A 20,146-nucleotide genomic window follows, 5' to 3' on the forward strand; every position below is an offset into this window, starting at 1 on the left:
AGAAAATGATATATAAGCCCTTGTGTGTTCGAAAAACTTTCAGGGTACAAAAAAATAAATGGTAATTGTTTTTGATTTACGTAAGGGTACAACATACACAAAGTGTTTGAACCATATACCAATGACAAAATACAAGCGGTAGATAAAGGTAATGAAATTTAATCTTGTACTATGAACATGAAACTATCAAATGACTACAAAATATCTTCCCTACATATGTCTGCCCGAACATACTCGCTCCAGAATTCGTAATCATAGTTTTCCTCATCAGAATAATTACCGTCCATAATTGGCTCGTTACTTATCTGTACTCTATTACATCAACCACCGTAGTTACCGTCACAACACTGGTTGATGTCTTCACTTTACATCCGCGAAAGAGAAGCCCTAAACCAACCACATAATACAGATAATTAAAATCGAACCGGTTTGACCCGACCAGACAAAGTGTTACCGAATTTCCAAAATTCTGTTCACGGGTGTTACATACGGTGAGGTACTACACATTGTGCAGTATTGACTTCTCCGTATGCACCTCCTTCCCCGTAAGCACCAATATCAACAAGAATACTAATTTTTCCCAAACAAGTTACATATACACTTATGGCCTTGTTTATCTTACGATGTTGACGGAAACCATTGTTACCCAGCTCCAATCGTTATAGGCAGTGGATAAGAGGACTCGTCAATTTCTGAAGTAAACTGATTTGCGACAAAATAAGTCATGGAGAAGCCAAACTGATGTTACTGGACTGTATTACCACCACGACCAACATCCAGTTTGAATTCCCACCCCACTTTATTATTCATAATCCATCTTCCAGCTATGATGGTTATGATGAAAACTTCATCCCGTGACATCCAGGAAGTTTTATATGTGAATCTCAATAAGCTTAGATCTTGCTCTGAAAGTTTGGTGTTGCTGTGAGATCTGTATCCCATTACTTTATTTATAAGTGAAGAACTTGAATACCTTTTATAGGTCATTCACTTGGGTACTATTTTAGTTTTCCCAAAATTAATCTTTAGAAAGGTTAAACACCCAACACAGATTACAAAAAACTCAATCGCGTTCAAGGGTTAAACACCCAACATGGACCAACCAAAATGTAAATTTGTAAGTTTGACAAAAAAAACTCAATTTTTTCATAGTAAACTCAAAATAAACAACTTAAAAAGGTGGATGCCAAAAAATTATACAACCGCGTTCAAAGGTACATCCTAACACGGATTACATGACCAATAACACCAGTGAATAACCAACCAAAGAACATATCATAATCTGAACCCTGCAATATACAAAACACTATACCTAAAGAGTGTACAAACCACACTCGGCTATATTAGTGGCCAATTAGAAAACATTACAAGTGGGGATGTCAAAAAATTGAAGAATGACATCCACATTTGTTATGCCTAACCAAAATTATGACCTAATCCCCTTTTTCAATTTCCACCGGCGTCCAAGCAATCTTGGAATCTAAACTTCATACTGGTTCGGCTATTGAAATATATATGTAATCTAACTTCTTAAGCTTTTTGATTCCAAGATGAACTCAACCTCGCTAAAGTCACAGCGTGTCAAGGAGTTATCTAACATTTTTAGAAAGCAGTTGTTGTCTGGAATCTCATCAAACACTTTTGTCGCAATTTTCTTCCTAATGACAGGCATGGCCGCATCAGAGAGGCCTTCAAAGTTTAGTCTCAGGTCTAAACACTCAATGTACTTCAACGCATACACAACACAATCACCAACTTGAATATTCTCGGGGTTGTTTTCATCCTGTAAATAATGTTTGATGATGCCCTGATTTTATCTTTCTTGTATCGTTGGGAAATAGCCTGCATCAAGTGAGGAATCATTCTGGTGAACGGCTTACAATGCTTGTGGAGAACCTCGTCGGTACTACTGTCGTTTATGCTACCGTATACTTTAATCTTGCGCTTAACTAATTCAGCTTCGAGGGCAACCTATTGATTGTTATTGATGTTGTGTGGGATGTACAAGATGTCTACATCGTCAACCCATTTCGTGTGTGTCATACCATATATTGGTAATCTCTCCAAGTACGTATCAAAATAACCATCTCCAAACTGTCATTTCTTATCGGAATCAAAAAAGGGTATTCTTTTGCCTAATGGTTAGCAAATCACGGGTTAAGAAAAGCAATCTGATCTATTACAAAAGGAGATGTATTTTTCATCCTTTCTACGGAACATATGCATACATGCGGATATGTGCTGCAACAAATAATTAATGTTGCAGTGAATAGTCCACTATGTTTAGATCAGATAATTTATCAGAGAAAACGTCCAAGCTTACCGTATCACACAACCAGTCGTACTCTTTATCACAAGGTGGCCTTAATTGTTTAGGGGCATCAGGCGCAAATAAAAATTGGCATTTCCAGTGCTCAAAACTTTTGCCCTGATTTCCACAATTTAACAATCAGTTATAAATCCTATTTGATAAACAATAATAAATGCTTGTCACATTTGAATTCCCAAAAACCACTTACAATTCTTAGGCTAGGAACGCCTTCAACTTTTTCACTTTTGCAGCACATGGCGCAATAAAAAGATCATACATTTCTTGGGAGAGGACTACCTCTGGGAGAGCTCTTCTTAGTAATGCAATTATTAGCATAATCTCTTTCTCACATATTAGCCGCTATTGTGTCTCCAATTATTAGCATAATCTATTTGCTGAGATTGGAGGATTCCTGTATCTCTATTTTCCTCATAACTGCTTTCTTGGTGACCGATATTGGTTTCTTCATCACTATATTAATCGGGAGGAAACTCATCGGACCGACATTCTCTACGGAGTGAGTTATGTAATCCATCACAAACTAATACGAGTTCTCGTTGTACCTTAAAAGGAAAAAGCGGTGCTCATTTCAAATCAGAAAACTAGATTTGAAGATATCAAAAATTCTCTCGATCACATTTCTCAAAGATGCATGACGCAAGTTAAATAACACATTTTGATTACCAGAATCACAACCTTGACCTCTGAAGTATAGTAGATCATGATACCTTGTACCTCTTAATGGCACTAAAAAATTGTGTCGATCTGCAAATCCACAATCAACTAGATAATATTTTCCTGTAATTCATATATAAATATTAATAGTTATATTAACAAAAGGGAAGTAACAATGATCTGTGTAATGCATATGGATATACCTTCGGAAATAGGTAGTTTGCTCTTACTTCTCATTAAAGCATCACTAAATATTTTTGAATCCTGTGTTGTAAAATTATAGATCAAAGTTACATGTAACAAGAACATTTTTTAATGTTTCTGATTACGATAGCTTGGTGCATCATCAGCAGGCACCGTTGCATGAATGTGTGTGTTGTCGATAGCCCCAATGCAATCCTGTAAAAATCATGATAACGAGAGTTCACATCTATGTTTAGTATATTTTTTACCCCTACGTTCATTTTTCTGTTTTATCAGTTATATGCGAAAGATATAATAACTGTAAAGCAGCTAATGAGTCTTCGTATTTAATTTTGTCTTAATTTCGTCTTTGATAGAGGTTCTCTGATTTTTCTAATAGACTTTTCCAATATGTTACTTTGTTTGCACGTTTTTGGCTTCCACGAAGCCAACTAAATAATTCACAACTAATTTGACCAATGAAGAAATAATGAGATACTAGCTAGCAAAGATTACTCACATAGTCACAACTGTCGAGTGTAAAACAACCATATTTAATAATCAAGTAAGGACAAAGAAAAACAACATTCACATCAACCCAAACGTTCCTGGGAAGCAATACGTATCCAAGCAAAGCTGGTTCTAATATTTTATAATTACCTCAATTGTGTTGAAACATAATTTGAAATAAAATTTGTAGTAAACATACCTTGAAATAAGGATAATAGTGTGTGCTTTCTCTTATTTTTGCAGAAACTGTGAGTCTAGGTTTGGCCATCCAACTTGGTGCAATCATATTTAATGCATCTAAAATCATGTGCCCATTGTATACTTATATATCTTGAGCTTTGACCAATGGTGAGCAAAAATGTAGCCACTATTTCTTCAAGAGAAGTCTGTCGGGTATCTCTTAAAGAAATTTTTTTCTCTGATAATATCACATAACTTCAAAAATACTTCACGTCGAACTGAAGAAGGAAAAAGGAAAACGGGTGATGTGTTTGAGAAAGAAATTTACACGGACCAACAGCCTGTTTGAAAGAAAAAGAGTCAGCTCTAACCAGAGGGAGAGGAGACGTCATTAATTAACTGGAAACAGAGGAGTTCAGTAAGCACAACAAGGTTGGAAGAACGTTGAAGCAAGATTGGAGTTAGCTGGAAACTCAATTAAGGGGGAGTGTTGGTCGATAATTGAGTTTCAGAGTCGCAACGTTCAAGTCAGTGATGTTTTGGTTTGTGACGTTTCATCCAAGAGTCATAAGTACAAAGAGATACAACTCTTTATGATGTAGGGTCTGTTTGTTTTCTATATAAATCAGTTTTGTCTTGATGTCATGTAACAAGTTTCAGGAAAATAAAATTTTCAGATTTCGTTATTTGTCTTCTCAAAAGAGAAGAGACAAAAGGTCTCTTACTCTGCTTTTTTCTTCTTCCTCTCAATATTCTAACTAGTGTAAGAGTGGACACGGAACTATACTTAAATTTTGATATTTTTGATCAATGTTTCTCTGCAATTATCTGATTCGTTAAAATTCAGATTTTTAGTTAGATCTTTAATATATAAAAAAATTGAAAAAAGAAAATATAAAATTCATAATTTCAGATTAAATACCAGTATTAGATTAAAAAATATATATAATACTATTTAAAAAAATATATATATACATATCATTTTTTAACATCTAATTTTATGATTTTTTTTTTAATCAAACATTAAATTAAAAGATGACTCCAAGGTTGGTTGCCCAAACCGAAGGGAAAAAGTTTACAAAAAAATTTCAGAAACTAAAGATTTTGAAAAACGAGCAAGACAATCTGCTCTCGCATTTGACATTCGCGGGATCTGGATAAGAGTGAAGGAAGGAAAGGATCGTCTGAGGGAGTTAAATCTTCCAACAAATTCGAGAAGGCGGGTCAATCGTCTGGAGACTGCACTATTGCAACTAACTCTGAGCAATCCGACTCAAAATTTTGACAGTCAACACCAACCGCTAAGAGGGACTCCATAGCCCAGATCTAGGCTTGTAACTCCGAATGAAGGGGTGCAGGGCTGCGTCTAAGGCTCCATGCTCCCAAGAGTAGCGTCCTATCTTCACTATTACTATACCACCACCCCAAACCTACAAAAGGATCTGAACCTTTTCAGGAACCATCAATCTGACAACGGGGGTAAGGATCCCGAACCTCCAAGGTTACCGGAGGATCCAAGTAACTCGCCGAGAAGGACTTGGCCTCCTCCCACAGTAATTTATCATTAGCCGCCTGATTTATAATATCAATTGGCTCTGCCTCTATTCCCTGAAAAACTTTTTTATTTATGTCCTTCCAAATTGACCATAAAATCCATGGTAGCCGATAACATCTATCTGAAGTCCCGAATTGGGATGATGCCCACCAAAAAATAAAATCTAATTTCGAATACACTGATCCATAGGAAATCGGAGACAAATCCCATACCTTACGCGAACGGATACACTCAAAAAGAGCATGATTTATAGTCTCCATCGCAGAACCACACCGTTTACACATAACATCACATTGGACACCCTGATGAGCAATCCGGTCCATCACAGGAAGAGTACCAGACGCAATAGGCCAGAAAAAATGTTGAACCTTCGGAGGGACTTGAAGTTTCCAACCCGGAGGGCCTTACACGACAGCCCATATTCAACTTTCCTGAGTAATTCTCGTGCTAGCCGATATCCCGATTTAACCGAATACTTTCCGGATTTAGTATAATGCCAAATCAAACTATCCGATTTAAAAGATTTACTGACCGCCATACTCCGAATAAGCGGAATATCCTCCGGGTCCATAAACTCCTCAATAATAGGCATATGACAATCCCTCGTAATTGGATTAATTAATTGATTAACCATCAAATTAGGATGTAGCAATCTCCTCCTACCATTAGCTGGTCTTGGTTGATGGTTCGGTATCCAGGGATCACACCATACCAAAATATTACATCCAGAACCTACCGCCTACTTTGCCCCTTGTTCCACTAGTTCTTTGGTCGAAAAAATACTACTCCAAACAAAAAAAAGGAGAATGTGGTTTTTTGGCCAATAGAGGATGTTTATTCCTAAAATATCGACCACGCATCACCCAATCCATTAAGGATGTCAGATAATGAATTAACCGCCAAAACTGCTTAGCCAGCATCACGTCATTAAATTGCTCCAGAGCACCAAAACCCAAACCCCCTTCACATTTGTCCTTATACATTTTATCCCAAGCTACCCAATGCATACCTCGTGCATTATCATTAAACTTCCACCAGAATTTTGATATGGCACTCGTAAGTTTGGACGTTAGCTCCTGCGGCAGTTTATAACATGACATAACATAGGTCGGGAGAGCTAACACAATTGATATGATCATAATTTCCTTACCCCCTTTCGATAAATACTTTTTCGACCAGCCATTTACTCGCTCGTCCAGGCGATCATTAACATAACTAAAAACTTTAGTTCGCGATCCCTGAAGACTTTCAGGAATACCCAAATAAGAACCCATACCGCCTTCTTTAGATATACTAATAACTGATATTAAGTGAGTTCGTATATCATACGGAAATTTCTTACCAAACATGATGGAAGATTTCTCCAAATTTACCTCTTGTCCCGAAGCTTTCCCAACAAATGCAAGATCATAGGGCAGTCCCGAGCAATCTTGATACCCGTAAGTTTCTTCTCCCGTTCCGCCTTTTTGATATTTGCTGTCAAAACCTCGGTACAAAGTATAAACAGGTACGGGGAGAGAGGGTCTCCCTCACGTAAACCCCTCTGCGATAAAATATAACCCCAAGCCTGACCATTCAGAAGAACTTGATACGACACCGAAGATACACACCACATAATCCAAGAAATCCATTTCCTATCAAATCCTAACTTAATCATAACCGCTTCCAGAAAATCCCATTCAAACCAATCATACGCTTTACTCATATCCGTTTTGAATGCCAAAAACTCTGAATTACAGCGCCGATTAGTATTCAGCCCATGAAATATTTCCTGAGCAACAAAAATATTGTCGGTAATCAAGCGTCTGGAAACAAAGCCGACTGAGTTTCTGAAACCAGAGACGACAAAAACCGCTTAAGCCAAAAGCGCAAAACTTTTGAAATAATCTTATAACTCACATTACAAAGACTGATCGACTGAAATTCCACCATGCGTTGCGATTGGTCAATTTTAGGTATAAGACAAATATTCATCTCATTTAGGCGTGGATCGAAACAACCCATTCGAAAAAACTCTTTAACCAAAGCCACCAAGTCCCCTTTTAATGAAGACCAAAACTGTTGAAAAGACAAAACTGTCATACCATCAGGACCTGAGGATTTCTCAGGATGCATAGCAAACAAAGCTTTTTGAACTTCCAACTCTGTGATTTCCATAGTTAGAATTATGTTTATATTATCTGTAATGAGTGGGGAAATCTCCTGAATTATCTCTGAGATGCCACTTACATCTGATTTCATAAAAAGATCCTCAAAGTATTTTGAGGCAATATTCTCCATCCCCGAGAACGATTCATCCCAGAAATTATCGGGACCAAATAAACCAACAATCCTATTCCTCACTCGTCGCTGCTTAGTAAAAGCATGGAATTTTTTGTATTTTTGTCTCCAACCCGTAACCAAAATTTCCTACTTTTTTTGTTGCCAATACAATTCCTCATCCCAATATGCCTATTTTAGTTTTTTCTCGATACCCCGGATTTCTTCCTGAGAAATCGAGTCATCCATCTTTGCCTTCTACAAGGCCACCTTTAAGGAGGAAATAAGTGAGGGACCGGAATATATATTATTCTTTCGCCACCAAGAAACTGAATTCCTACAATTCTTGATCTTATACACAAAAACCGGTATCCGAAATTTTTTTGTGCGATCCATCCTGACTCGCCACCCCTGATAAACCATCCTTAGCCAACCATCCTATTCTGACGCGTAGCTGTTTTCAGGCAAGTTGTTAAAATTGGACAATGTTTAGAACTAACCATCTCCAAATAATCTACTTTCGAGTTAGGGAAAATACCGTGCCAATACTCATTACCTAAAGCAAGATCCAACCGACACCAAACCACCTGATTGTTACATCGGTTACCCCTTCAGGATAACTACTCACCATAATAAGGGAATTCGAGCATACCACAATGTCGAATCATAGATATAAAGGACACAAAGGAAGAGACTGGTCGTAGAGCACCACTTTTTCCTCATGATTCTCAACAAGTTCGATAAAATCACCAATCATAATCCAAGGGTCAACGCAAAAAGATCCAATATCCATTAGCTTATCCCATACCTTCTCCCGATGTTGGGGGAACATGATCAAAATAAACAAAAGCCAAAAAGACCAATTGTTGTCCAAAAAACGCTTGTGTATCAATAATATGGTCACTATCATATAGAATTGAAAGTTTTATTTCATCCATAAAAAATAAAGCTAAACCGCCACTACACGCGCGGGGTTCAACAATATACAAATTATTATAACCATACTTATTCTGAAATTGTTGTAAATAAGTAAAACATTTTTTTGTTTCCGAAAAAAATAAGATATTTGGATGATGCTTATTTTACAAATCTCCCAAATAATCTTTTGTCAGGTCAGCTTATGCCCTGACAGTTCCAACTCAGGATTTTCACGTTTTCGCCGGTGGTTTCGGGAGCGCCACCATCCCTTTCTTGCCTTGACGACCACCATCCGATGAAACAGCCATCTGTTTGTTTCCTTGTTTCCCCAGCACCTTCTGTCTGTTCCCTTTACCTGTAGGTTTAGATAAAGCCTTAGCTAATAAACGTTTCTGTGAAGAAGTCAAAGCCAAAGCTGCTATCCTAGAGCCACTAGCACCTTTTTAACATGAGTACTATTAATTCTCCGCCTATGAACACACTGTCCCCCTAGGGTAACAGCAGACATAACACTATTAACTACACCCAAAACAAGCTCAACCGGAACACAGGGTGAAGAAATACCTTGCTGATTACCATCTGCCTCACCCTGAGGATCGGTCCCCTGACAAGCCAAGAGACCAGTCCCCTGATCTGGAAGAGCATCATCCCCATGGACAACCTTAGCACCACCATTAACATTATCATCAAACTCACCGTCCTATAGCAGATCATCTGTTTCTTCCACAAAATCCACAGCCATAGCAGCCATATCATCCCCCTTATATTGATAATCCTCCATTTCCTTATCCGCTTGAGAATAACCATTCCCTGAAACCAACGAACTATCACCAATGCCCACCTGTGAATTCATCACAATAAGGTTCTGTTTGACCTGATACAAAGGCTTAGGCCAAACTGGCCCAGCACCCTTCCTGTTGAGATGAAAAGTGGAAACCTGACCCGAGGGATCCTCACTCACAAAGTGAACACCTCTACGAGCACCACCCTCACTAGAAGTAGCCTCACCCGCACGTTTCTGAAAGTCCATTTCTGCGAGAAATGGCCACGATCACCAACATCCAAATTCTGAAAGTCCAAAGCTCTCTTAGCATGCTTCCTTGGCTTTACCCACCCCCCAACATTGTCATTCAATTCTTGCTTAACCAAAGATTGTTGCCTTTGCTCATTCCTCTTATTCGACTGATCTTCCATACCATGATTACTAACAATTATGCTTTACTCTGGACTCATGAGTCAGCCGCGAACAATGATCGCAGAAGCCCACCAATCTCTCATAATCAAGAGAAACCACTACTTCATCACCAGTATCTAAGGGTACCACCATCTTAAAGATCAGAGGATTAAAACCATTGACCGTAACACAGAGACTACCAGATTCCTCATCTAACTCTTGAATTTTACAAAGCTTTTTACAGATTGCTTCTAACGTCGCCACCTCCCACAAATGCATGGGAATACCAGCCACCTTAACCCAGAAATTAATCGCAGAAGGATATGAAGATGAAATGATCATTTCCCATCACACCAAAGAAACCATCCATCCATCAAAATGGTACGAACCATTCTGTAAAACTGACTAAATATCACCTTCCTCTTCAAAATTGAACTGAAAAATGCCTTGCTCCAAATCCGCTTCCACTACTTTATCCTCTAGCTTCCAAATCTTAGGGATATTAGCCACCAAGGACTCCATCCTCTGACTAGCCGGATTCATTAGCCTACCAATGAGGGTCATAGAGAACTGCTGGATTCTCTGAGCCAAAACAGAATTTGATATCTTCACTGTGTTCGTACGAACCATAGAACCTTTTCTCTTACTAAGCGCTAGTTGTGCCATAACTCTCAACAGAGGAAAACCCTTCACGACACGTCTGTGAAAGAAGCACCGAACAATGAACAGACCGCATCGACCAAAGACAAGCCAAGAACAAAGAAATATGTAACGGGTCCCTGATAAGAATCCAGACCAAAGAATAAATACCCCTTCGACGACCCTATCACCACTACACGAAATAGAAGATATGCGAATTGCAGACAATACCAAAACAGATCTTATCATCAAAGCTCCAAAGATTCTCTTTTCCATAGACCTCAAAGAATTAACCTTCAAACTTCCATAATTAAAGCACTGAGTGATCCTCACCATGATTTGTATGACTGAAATCTCAATCCGGTAAAAACTCAAATCCAGAGAAATAAAGGAGATCGCAAACGGAATCTGTATTGTCCAGAAACGGATCCGCCCAAACCTAATCCCATCAAGCTCTAAATCCGATCGATTCGTGAAATCCAACGCCATGAAATCCACAAATCTCCTTTGGAAATCAGATCCTTGCAATAAATGTCGGAACCCAACCAAACCCAGAGATGGACTTCCGATCCATCCCTGAAACCAACCCTCCACAAGATCGACAGAGAGACCACCTTTAGTAGGTAAGACTTATATGCTAACAGACTAATAAATATATTATTTTCCTTCTACGTATTTGTCTTTGATCTTCGTGTTTTGGCTATTTTTTTTTATGAAACTCAAATAAATTCCAATATATATATATATATTTGTACATAGATAATAATTATTAATTTATTATGTATATAAAAATATTAGTTTATATCAATTATTAATTTTTATCAGCATTATTAATTTAAAGAAAATTTTCCTTTATATAAAGGTGTGAATGGTGCAGCGGTTGAGGCGGACAAATATATCTGCGGATTAAACCGCTTTTTATTTACCATTCACCAAACATTATCCGCAGTCTGTGGCAGAGCCAGTAAAGTTATTCATGGGTGTAATAACTCATAATATTTTTCTCATAAAAATATAGATTATATTAAAAAAATGTTATTACAAAAGTTCATTCTAAAGATGAATCCTACGCTCACTCATACTTTGGAAACATTTAATGACTGTTTTTTTTTGTCACAGTGTCAATTACCTATTTCTCAATAAAGCAAACTAGACAATCACTAAAAAAATGTATTACAAATACGATTACGTGATGTTGTCTTTACAATGTTCATTGCAGAAAAACATCTTTCAACGATTGCGGTAGCAACAGGTAGAATCAAGGTAGAAACATCTTTCTTTTTCTCTACCATCACACGAGTTAGATCACCAAGACTTTTGAGATTAGAAAACCTTTCATCTCTTTTCGCATTATCAAGATAGATGTCAAGTTGATGATCAAGAGATACACGCTCCACATAACTAAATTCATCTGGATAAAGCTCAGCCATTCTCACCAACATTGATTTATTAAATTGACGAAAAGAATCCACTGGACTTAAGGATGCAATACAAACAAGTAGTTCTGAATTTACCTCGTCAAATCGATCATTGAACTCTTGAAGTTGCATATCTAAGACAGTGTAGAAACAATCTACCTTATAGTAATGCAAGTTGCTTATGTTGGTCTTTTTCCTTGGCCTTCTTGAATCAACAAACTCTTCGTCCATATTAAGCACTTCAGTATTGTTTTTCTCACGAAAAGAACATACTTTAGTAAGAAAATCATCCCATCCATCATCTATAAGCTTCTGCAGTTGTCGCTTAGTAGATGCCACCAATGAAATAACATTCAAGATATCTTGATCTCTTCTCTATAATGCCTTGGATAAGCTATCAGAGAACAAAAAAATATGCAATGTTAACTGGAGATAGAAAGGAAAATCAATGGTGTGAAAGCATTTGAGCAGGCCATATGCTTGTCTCCTTTTGGTTGTGTCTACACCTTCATCCTGCATATATTCAAGAACCTCAATAATACAAGAAAACAAATCAACAAGTCGCAGTAAAGTCCTATAATGTGAATCCCAACGAGTATTTGTAGGCCGTTGAAGTGAAAGCTCATGATTTAACCTAGTTCCAGTCTTAATTTCACCATTTATAATCCTTTCTTCAATTTTTTTGCGATAGCATTCCCGTAGCATGTCTTTTCTCTTGCAAGAAGCCCCAACCACATTAAACAAGAGAGAAACCATATCAAAGAAGTCTCCAACTTCAAAATATTTTTTTTGCTACCGCCACGACAACTAACTGCAATTGATGGGTAAAGCAATGAGCATAATACGCCGAACTACTTTCTTTCAAAATCAATGAACTCAATCCATTGAATTCTCCTTTCATGTTGCTAGCTCCATCGTAACTTTGACCTTTCACCTTTTTTAAACTCAATCCATGTTTGGCAAACAAAGAATCAATATCAATATTCAGAGATAAAGAAGTTGTCTCCTTCACATGACTAATGCCAACAAATCTTTCTTTTACTATTCCATACTTATCAACAAAGCGAAAAACATGGCCATCTGCTCTTTGTCTGAAACATCAGCTGATTCATCTACCAATAAGCCAAAGACATAATTACCAATTTTTTCGATAACAGATTTAGTTACTTCTTCTGCAAAGCAGTGCACAATATCTTTTTGAACCGGAGGTGATGTCATCTGATTATATTTAGGAGCATTCTTCAACACAACTTTTCTCACAATCTCATTCTGACCAGTAGTGTATTTGAGAAGCTCCAAAAAATTACCTTTATTTGTTGAAATCTTCTAACTCATCATGACCACGAAAAGGTAACCCTTGATGTAACAAATGTCTAGAAACATCAATTGAATCACTCAGCTGCAATCGATACTCATATTTCATAACATAAGTTTGCTTCTGTAAAGCATATTTGATAGACTAACCTTGTCTCATCAAGGCATCACATTTATTTTTGGCAATGCTGTGAAAACTAGTATGATCACCTTTATGCTTAGTAAACCCAAAGGTTTTATTCCACCCATAATAACCAATTGAAACAAAAGCATCACTCCCACCTTGTTTCTCAGCTTGATCTCTGAATAAATAACAACACAAGCAAACAAACTTTTTCTTTTTCCACACTATACTCTAACCAATCACATCCATATTGATCATACCATTGTGGATTAAAATGCCGTAGTATACCTCCTACAATAATTTGTTTAAAACTATGATCACGAGGTTGATAAGGTCCTTTTATCAAGTATATGCGTCGTACCTCCTCTCTTTGATTAGGATGATAACTTAGAATGCTTTTTCTTTTAGCTGGATCCCATGGCAAGTCCTCTGAATCAATGGTGGGTGGTGGAGAATTTATTTTCAAAAATCTATCAATTGTATTGCGTACAAAAAAATACACAAAATAACGAATTATCAATACATGTTTGCGTAATTATTTGTAGAAAAATCTAACATACAAGTAATGAAATAAAAATTTGTTATGTTCCAACTACGTTACAAACTAACAATAATAAATGATAATCCATGATTCCATTCCCACATAGATTATCCAAGTAAGAGAAAAACTATTAAGCAATCCCTTCTATTTTCACAAATCCAAAATCGTGTATAGTATTTTAATTACTTAAACTAAACAAAAAAAGTTTCTTAAACTACAATAGAAATAACTTACAATTCATAGTTTTCAATCTGTTTAAACAAAATGATGATGGAAATTGGAAGAGGAAGAGTACGCAAAGCTGACGATGGAAGAGGAAGAGTCCAAATTTTGGATAAATTAAGTTTTTTTAATCAACTTATAATTATGTTTAGCCATACAAATATACAATAGATTAAGATTTTGTTAAAGGCTAAGCCCAACAGTTTGTCAAAAAGCCCAATTACCATATGGTACTATTTATTTGAGGGGTGTCAACAAAATTTCATAGGGGTGTCAAAGGTTTTGCTTAAACATATGCTATTAATTATTTTTATAAAAACTAATCTGAAATTTATAATTTCATGGGTGTCATATGGCAACCATAATTTTTCTTTACTTCTGCCATTTTTCGCAGACCACAGTGGTGCGGTCCAAAAAAAAAGACAAAACCGCTGCAGACTAATTACAAACTATTTTTGCATACAAATAGAATTAAGCCGTAGCGATTTGTTGTCCACACCATTTTTAAGACGGACTAATCTATTGACGGATTTATCCACTGGGACCGCCGTTACCATTCAACGCCCAAATAAATATTGAAGGTTAAGGCCCTGAGTGGAAAGCGTATAAAAGGCAGATGATCTGTTAGATGAGTTCGTCCACTTTAATGTTACCATTCACAAGTACAATTAAATTTAGAAGTTTTTTGTTTAAAATACAAAAAGAAGAAGATGGACTGCATGCAGACTAAAATTATGAAGGAATTGTAGTGGTCTGCCATCTACAGTATAAACTAGGCCTACGAATTTGAACCGAACCGATTTGTCCGAACCGAACCGAACCGAGATTTGGGCAAATCGGTTCGGTTTCTATTAATTAAGTATACCGATCGGAAAGATTTTAATTAGGCTCGGTTAACCGAGATTTTCGGTTCGGTTCGCTTGAACCGAACGGTTAACCGAAAAAAGAAAACCTTAAAGGTAGTCGTCGTTGCCTCTTTTCATTCTTTGATTTTTCTTCATTTCTTCTTCTTCAAATTCACCATCTTTATTATCTTCGATTCATTATCGTCGTCCTCTTCTTCTTCGATTCATCATCATCTTCCTCAGTTATGATACTTCTTCCATATATTATCATCTTCATCATCTTTTCTTTTGTGTTGCCTATTCTTCTTCTCGATACATCATCTTCTTCCTTTTCACGATTCATCATCATCATCATCACCTTCTTCTTTATCTCGATTCATCATCATCATCATCTTCTTCTTTTCCTCGTCCTTATTCTTTGACTTCGATACCACAATCTTCGGCTTCGAGATCTCGCCGCTGTTGCCTCCACAGCTCTAGTCGTGGTCGTAGGGTTTTCCTTCTCTCAAGACAAATCTCAGATTTTTTTATTTTTTTTTGTGTGTTAATGGGCCATTTTTTTGCAAGCCCAACGATCAAAAACATCTTTAGCCCAAAACTAATAAACCGAAATAACCAAATGGCAAAAACCGAAATAACCATCACCGAATCGAACCGAACCGAAATCTTAGTCGGTTTAATTCAGAACAGTTTTCAATTTCTAAAATAACCGAAAAACTGACATAACCGAACCGAAATATCCGAATAAACCGAAGTCGCAGGCCTAGTATAAACGCTGGTAATTTCGTCCGCTTCTTTTATTTTTTTTATTATTAAACTTATTGTATTTGTCACACATTTCAATAGACTGTATTATTAACACACATATCAATACATATCCAGTACAACACACAACACAACGAAGTATCTATATAACACACGCCAAGAAAGAATTTTTATTTAATGTCATTTTATTTATTACTGTTCTAATTTTTTTAATCTCTTATCTTTCAAATTTTAGGTGTTTCGTATATGCCAGTTGCGATCACGAGGAGTCCAATTTCTAAGTTATGAAGAAAGAATTGAGTTATGGAATTTGGAAAATGAGTAATTTGAAGAGTTAATAATTCAACCAGCACTCAGTTACTACAATCGATATTTTCAAAGAGGACCAGTCCAAACAGACGGTGGTTTAGGGTGGGTAAATATTTGGCATCGTCTGCAAGAAGATGATGCTGCTTGTTTACAATTACTACGAATGTCACTTAGTACTTTCAGAACATTGTGTGATAAGCTACAAACAAGTTATGGTTTAAGATCAACAATGAATGCAAGCATTGAAGAGAGTGTGGCAATGTATTTACAGACATGTGGTCAAAATGAAGTTCAAAGAGATGTTGGATTGCGATTTGGACGAAATCAAGAGACAGTGAAGAGAAAGTTTTTTGAGGTTCTAACAGCAACTAAGTTACTTGCTTGTGATTATATCAAGACTCCAACAAGACAAGAACTCTTCCGAATTTCCGAACGACTGCAGATAGATCGAAGATATTGGCCATATTTTAGTGGATTTGTTGGATCAATGGATGGGTTCATGTATGTGTTCAGGTGAAGCCTGAATTACAAGGAATGTATTGGAATTGACATGGTACAACATCATTTAACATCATGACAATATGTGATTTGAATATGTTGTTTACATATGTCTGGAATGGAGCACCTGGATCTTGTCACAATACAACAGTTCTCGCAATGGCACAAGATAGTGATTCTGAATTTCCTTTGCCTCTAATAAAAAAATATTATGTTGTTGATTCTGGCTATCCAAATAAACAAGGTTTTCTTGTTCCATATAGATCTTCACGAAACAGGATTGTTCAGTATCATATGTCACAGTTCGAAAATGGTCCTCTTCCTATGAATAAACAAGAACTATTTAATTGATGTCACACATTTTTATGCTCTGTTATTGAGAGGACATTTGGAGTTTGGAAGAAGAAATGGAGGATTGTCTGTGAGTTTCCTAGATATAATATTCATGTACAAAAAAGAGTGGTAACGGCTACAATGAGACTACATAATTTTATCAGAATTTCAAATTTTTCAGATGACGATTTTGCATAAGTAATGAGAGAGACAGAGATTACTAACACAAATTCTGAGTTTGATATAGGGGATACAAAATCTGCAGAGATAGCTGATGGCAATCTTATGGTAAATATCAGAGAAAATATTGCATATATGTTATGGAAAAATCAAAGTACTCGATATTAGTTTTTTTTTATTGTGTTGTATTTTAAATATTTTAATGTTTAGTGTTTTAGTATTTATGACAATAAATATATTTGTAGCATTTTAAATTGAATATGTATACATTAAATATTTTTTAATAATTTTATTTTGCATAAATATGAATAACATGTTATATAAATACAAGTTTTTGTTTTAATATGTATTATATTATGTAAAATATTTTATTTACAATTTTTATTTTTTATAATATAAATATTTGATCCGCATTATTTGATGTACTTTCACCATTCAAACATACATTTTGAACTGCTAAATCCGTTTAATCCACACTTATTCCGCCAGATCCGTTTGATCCGCTTTTATTTCGTCTGATCCACTTCGCTTGATCCGCTTTCTCCGTTGGGAGCCTAAGGAAGACCGAAGACCTACCATTTTTTTGCAATTTTGACAAATAAATATCCCAAAGTAGTGGCGGCGAGAGGGAAAAAAAGAAGACGAAGTTACGAGCGAGAGAGAGAAGAAAGCAGAGAGAAAAGAAAATGTCGAAGACGCTGGTGCAGCCCGTTGGGCAGAAGAGGTTGACGAACGTTGCAGTGGTTCGTCTCAAAAAGCAAGGCAATAGATTCGAGATCGCTTGCTACAAGAATAAGGTCCTTTCATGGCGGTCTGGCGTGTAAGCTATTCGATAATATCCGAATCTTCGCTTGCTTGCGGTTTGATTTTGCTGAGTTTTAGCTGATTCGATTCTGATTTGTGTGTAGTATGATGTGTGACGATTGTGTTGAATCGGATCATGTGCTTAACCTAATTTGAAGGAGAAGGAGTATAGTCGCATCAATCAATCTTTGTTTGCTTGTGTTTGATTGGTCTTTTGTGTTGATTTTTTTTTTTCTGAATTTTGCGGACTCGATTCTGATGTTGAAGGTCTTAAGCATACTTTAGTTGTTTCGCTCTGTAACTAATGTTATGGAATTGGTATAGTATGATGAATATGGTGTGACGGTTGGGCATATGTTTAACCTAATCTGAAGGGAAATGAGAATCAATAACACACCTCTAGATAAGATTTTGTTCTGCGTTGTTTTATTAGTAAACGTACTGAGATGTGGGCGAAAATGTTCATGCAGGGAGAAGGACATAGATGAAGTGCTTCAGTCTCATACTGTTTATTCGAATGTTTCTAAAGGAGTTCTTGCCAAATCCAAAGACTTGATGAAGGCCTTTGGATCAGATGATCATACGAAAATATGCATTGATGTATGTCATGGCTTGTTTGATTTTATTAGTGTTTGAAGTTGTGACTCCTTAAGATGTCTCTTATATGTTGCATTTCCAACTCTCTGTGTTTCAGATTTTGGAGAAAGGTGAGCTTCAAGTTGCTGGAAAAGAGAGAGAATCACAGTTCTCTAGCCAGTTTCGGGATATTGCAACCATTGTTTTGCAGAAAACCATCAACCCTGAAACACAACGGCCTTATACAATCACCATGGTAGAGCGCCTGATGCATGAGATTCATTTTGCTGTTGATCCTCATAGCAATTCCAAGAAGCAGGTGATTGGTTTAGGTTAATGTAGAGGCAAAAGTGACTTGTGGTATACATATGAAATGTTTATGTGAGGCTTCAATTTGATTATTAAACTATGCAGGCTCTTGATGTCATCCGTGAGCTGCAAAAGCACTTCCCTATCAAGCGTTCTCCAATGAGACTGCGCCTCACTGTTCCTGTTCAAAACTTTCCCTCGCTTCTGGAGAAGCTAAAAGAATGGGACGCTAGTGTTGTCTCCAAAGACGAATCTGGAACACAGATGTCCACTGTAATGATCTAAATCATCAACATTTTTTGGACTTCTTTTTTTCTTTCTCTAATCCTGTCTAATTGTACTTGTGCAGGTCTGCGAGATGGAACCGGGCCTATTCCGAGAGTGCGATTCCCATGTCAGGAACATACAGGGAAAACTAGAAATACTTGCTGTATCAGTTCATGCAGAAGGTGACACAAGCATGGATCATTACGATGAGCATGATGATATGACATTGCAAACCCACAAGCCGTTGTTACCTGCTGAGGCTGAGACTAAGGATTTGACTGATCCCGTCGTTGAACTTAGCAAGAAAATGCAGAAGCAAGAGATAAGTACTACAGATAACATAAAGCAAGAAGGAGGAGAAGAAAAGAAGGGGACCAAGTGCAGCACTTGCAACACGTTTGTTGGGGAGGCTAAGCAATACAGAGAGCACTGTAAGAGTGATTGGCACAAACACAACCTGAAGCGTAAGACTCGTAAACTCCCTCCTCTTACCGCTGAAGAATGCTTGTCTGAAATTGACATGGACGACTCTAGAGCAGATTTGAAAGACTACTCTTTCTGAAACTACAGTATTCTCATTTTGTTCTTTTTAACTTTTGTCAATGTTGAATCTCGTGGTCACATGTGAGTAGATGAATGCACAAAACTTGTGCGAACTTATGAGTAAAAATCGTTTGTGTTTAAGAGATAATTTGGATTTTCGGTGCTTGAGTGGACAATTTTGACCAACCACAGACAATTAAATATCGTACAAAACCATTATTGCACGAATAACTAACAATCATCCAAACAAAGACATCATAGATCGATCATACATAAGCATTGCACTTTTTCGTTTCAAAAAGGCATTGCGTATTTAACGTTTTTGTCAGATAATTTAGGAAAGTTTGGTTAACACATGGGAGAGAGATAAATGAAGGACAGAGCTTGATCATTGCCTCCCTGATAATGTGCCCTAAGGAACACACCCATAGAAAGATGTACATTATAACTATAAAGCATAAGAAAACTCCCCAAGATCTTTAAAAAGAAAAAGAAACAGTAACTCAAGAGATGGTATGGTGGTTGTAAGAGGGTGACCTAGAAACCAGTTGTTGGTACAAGATATGACTCTTCCTTTCTTAAGCACAATATCACGGCTTTATGGCCTATCCTTATCCTGAGTTGAGTTGTGTAATGCTGCACAAGCAAAACATTACCCGATCAAAGTCTTGTTCATCTTCATCTTTAGATCTCA

At 36.8% G+C, this 20,146-nt stretch overlaps 2 protein-coding genes and 1 long non-coding RNA gene across 3 annotated transcripts in view; 1 reads left to right on the forward strand and 2 right to left on the reverse strand.

Moving 5' to 3' along the window:
- On the reverse strand, positions 8,583-11,087 carry LOC109128780. The gene is made up of 2 exons (XR_002035095.1): positions 9,156-11,087; positions 8,583-8,946 (listed from the first exon to the last, which is right to left on the reverse strand). It is a non-coding gene; the product is annotated as an uncharacterized LOC109128780 (long non-coding RNA).
- On the forward strand, positions 17,424-19,620 carry LOC104742145 (ribosome maturation protein SBDS). Its single transcript, XM_010463114.2, has 5 exons — positions 17,424-17,773; positions 18,228-18,357; positions 18,452-18,652; positions 18,748-18,915; positions 18,992-19,620. Exons 1-5 carry the CDS (start codon positions 17,640-17,642, stop codon positions 19,469-19,471), a joined length of 1,113 nt encoding a protein of 370 aa, XP_010461416.1. The 5' UTR covers positions 17,424-17,639; the 3' UTR covers positions 19,472-19,620.
- The window catches only part of LOC104742146 (transcriptional corepressor SEUSS-like), a gene marked incomplete in the record, with an annotated part of 5,707 nt that continues 5,258 nt past the window's right edge, over positions 19,698-20,146 (reverse strand). The window contains 1 exon segment of the mRNA XM_010463116.2: positions 19,698-20,146. Coding sequence (XP_010461418.1) covers positions 20,144-20,146 — 3 coding nt within the window.

Source organism: Camelina sativa, chromosome 14 (genome assembly GCF_000633955.1).
Source record: "Camelina sativa cultivar DH55 chromosome 14, Cs, whole genome shotgun sequence".
NCBI classification, from domain to species: domain Eukaryota; kingdom Viridiplantae; phylum Streptophyta; class Magnoliopsida; order Brassicales; family Brassicaceae; genus Camelina; species Camelina sativa.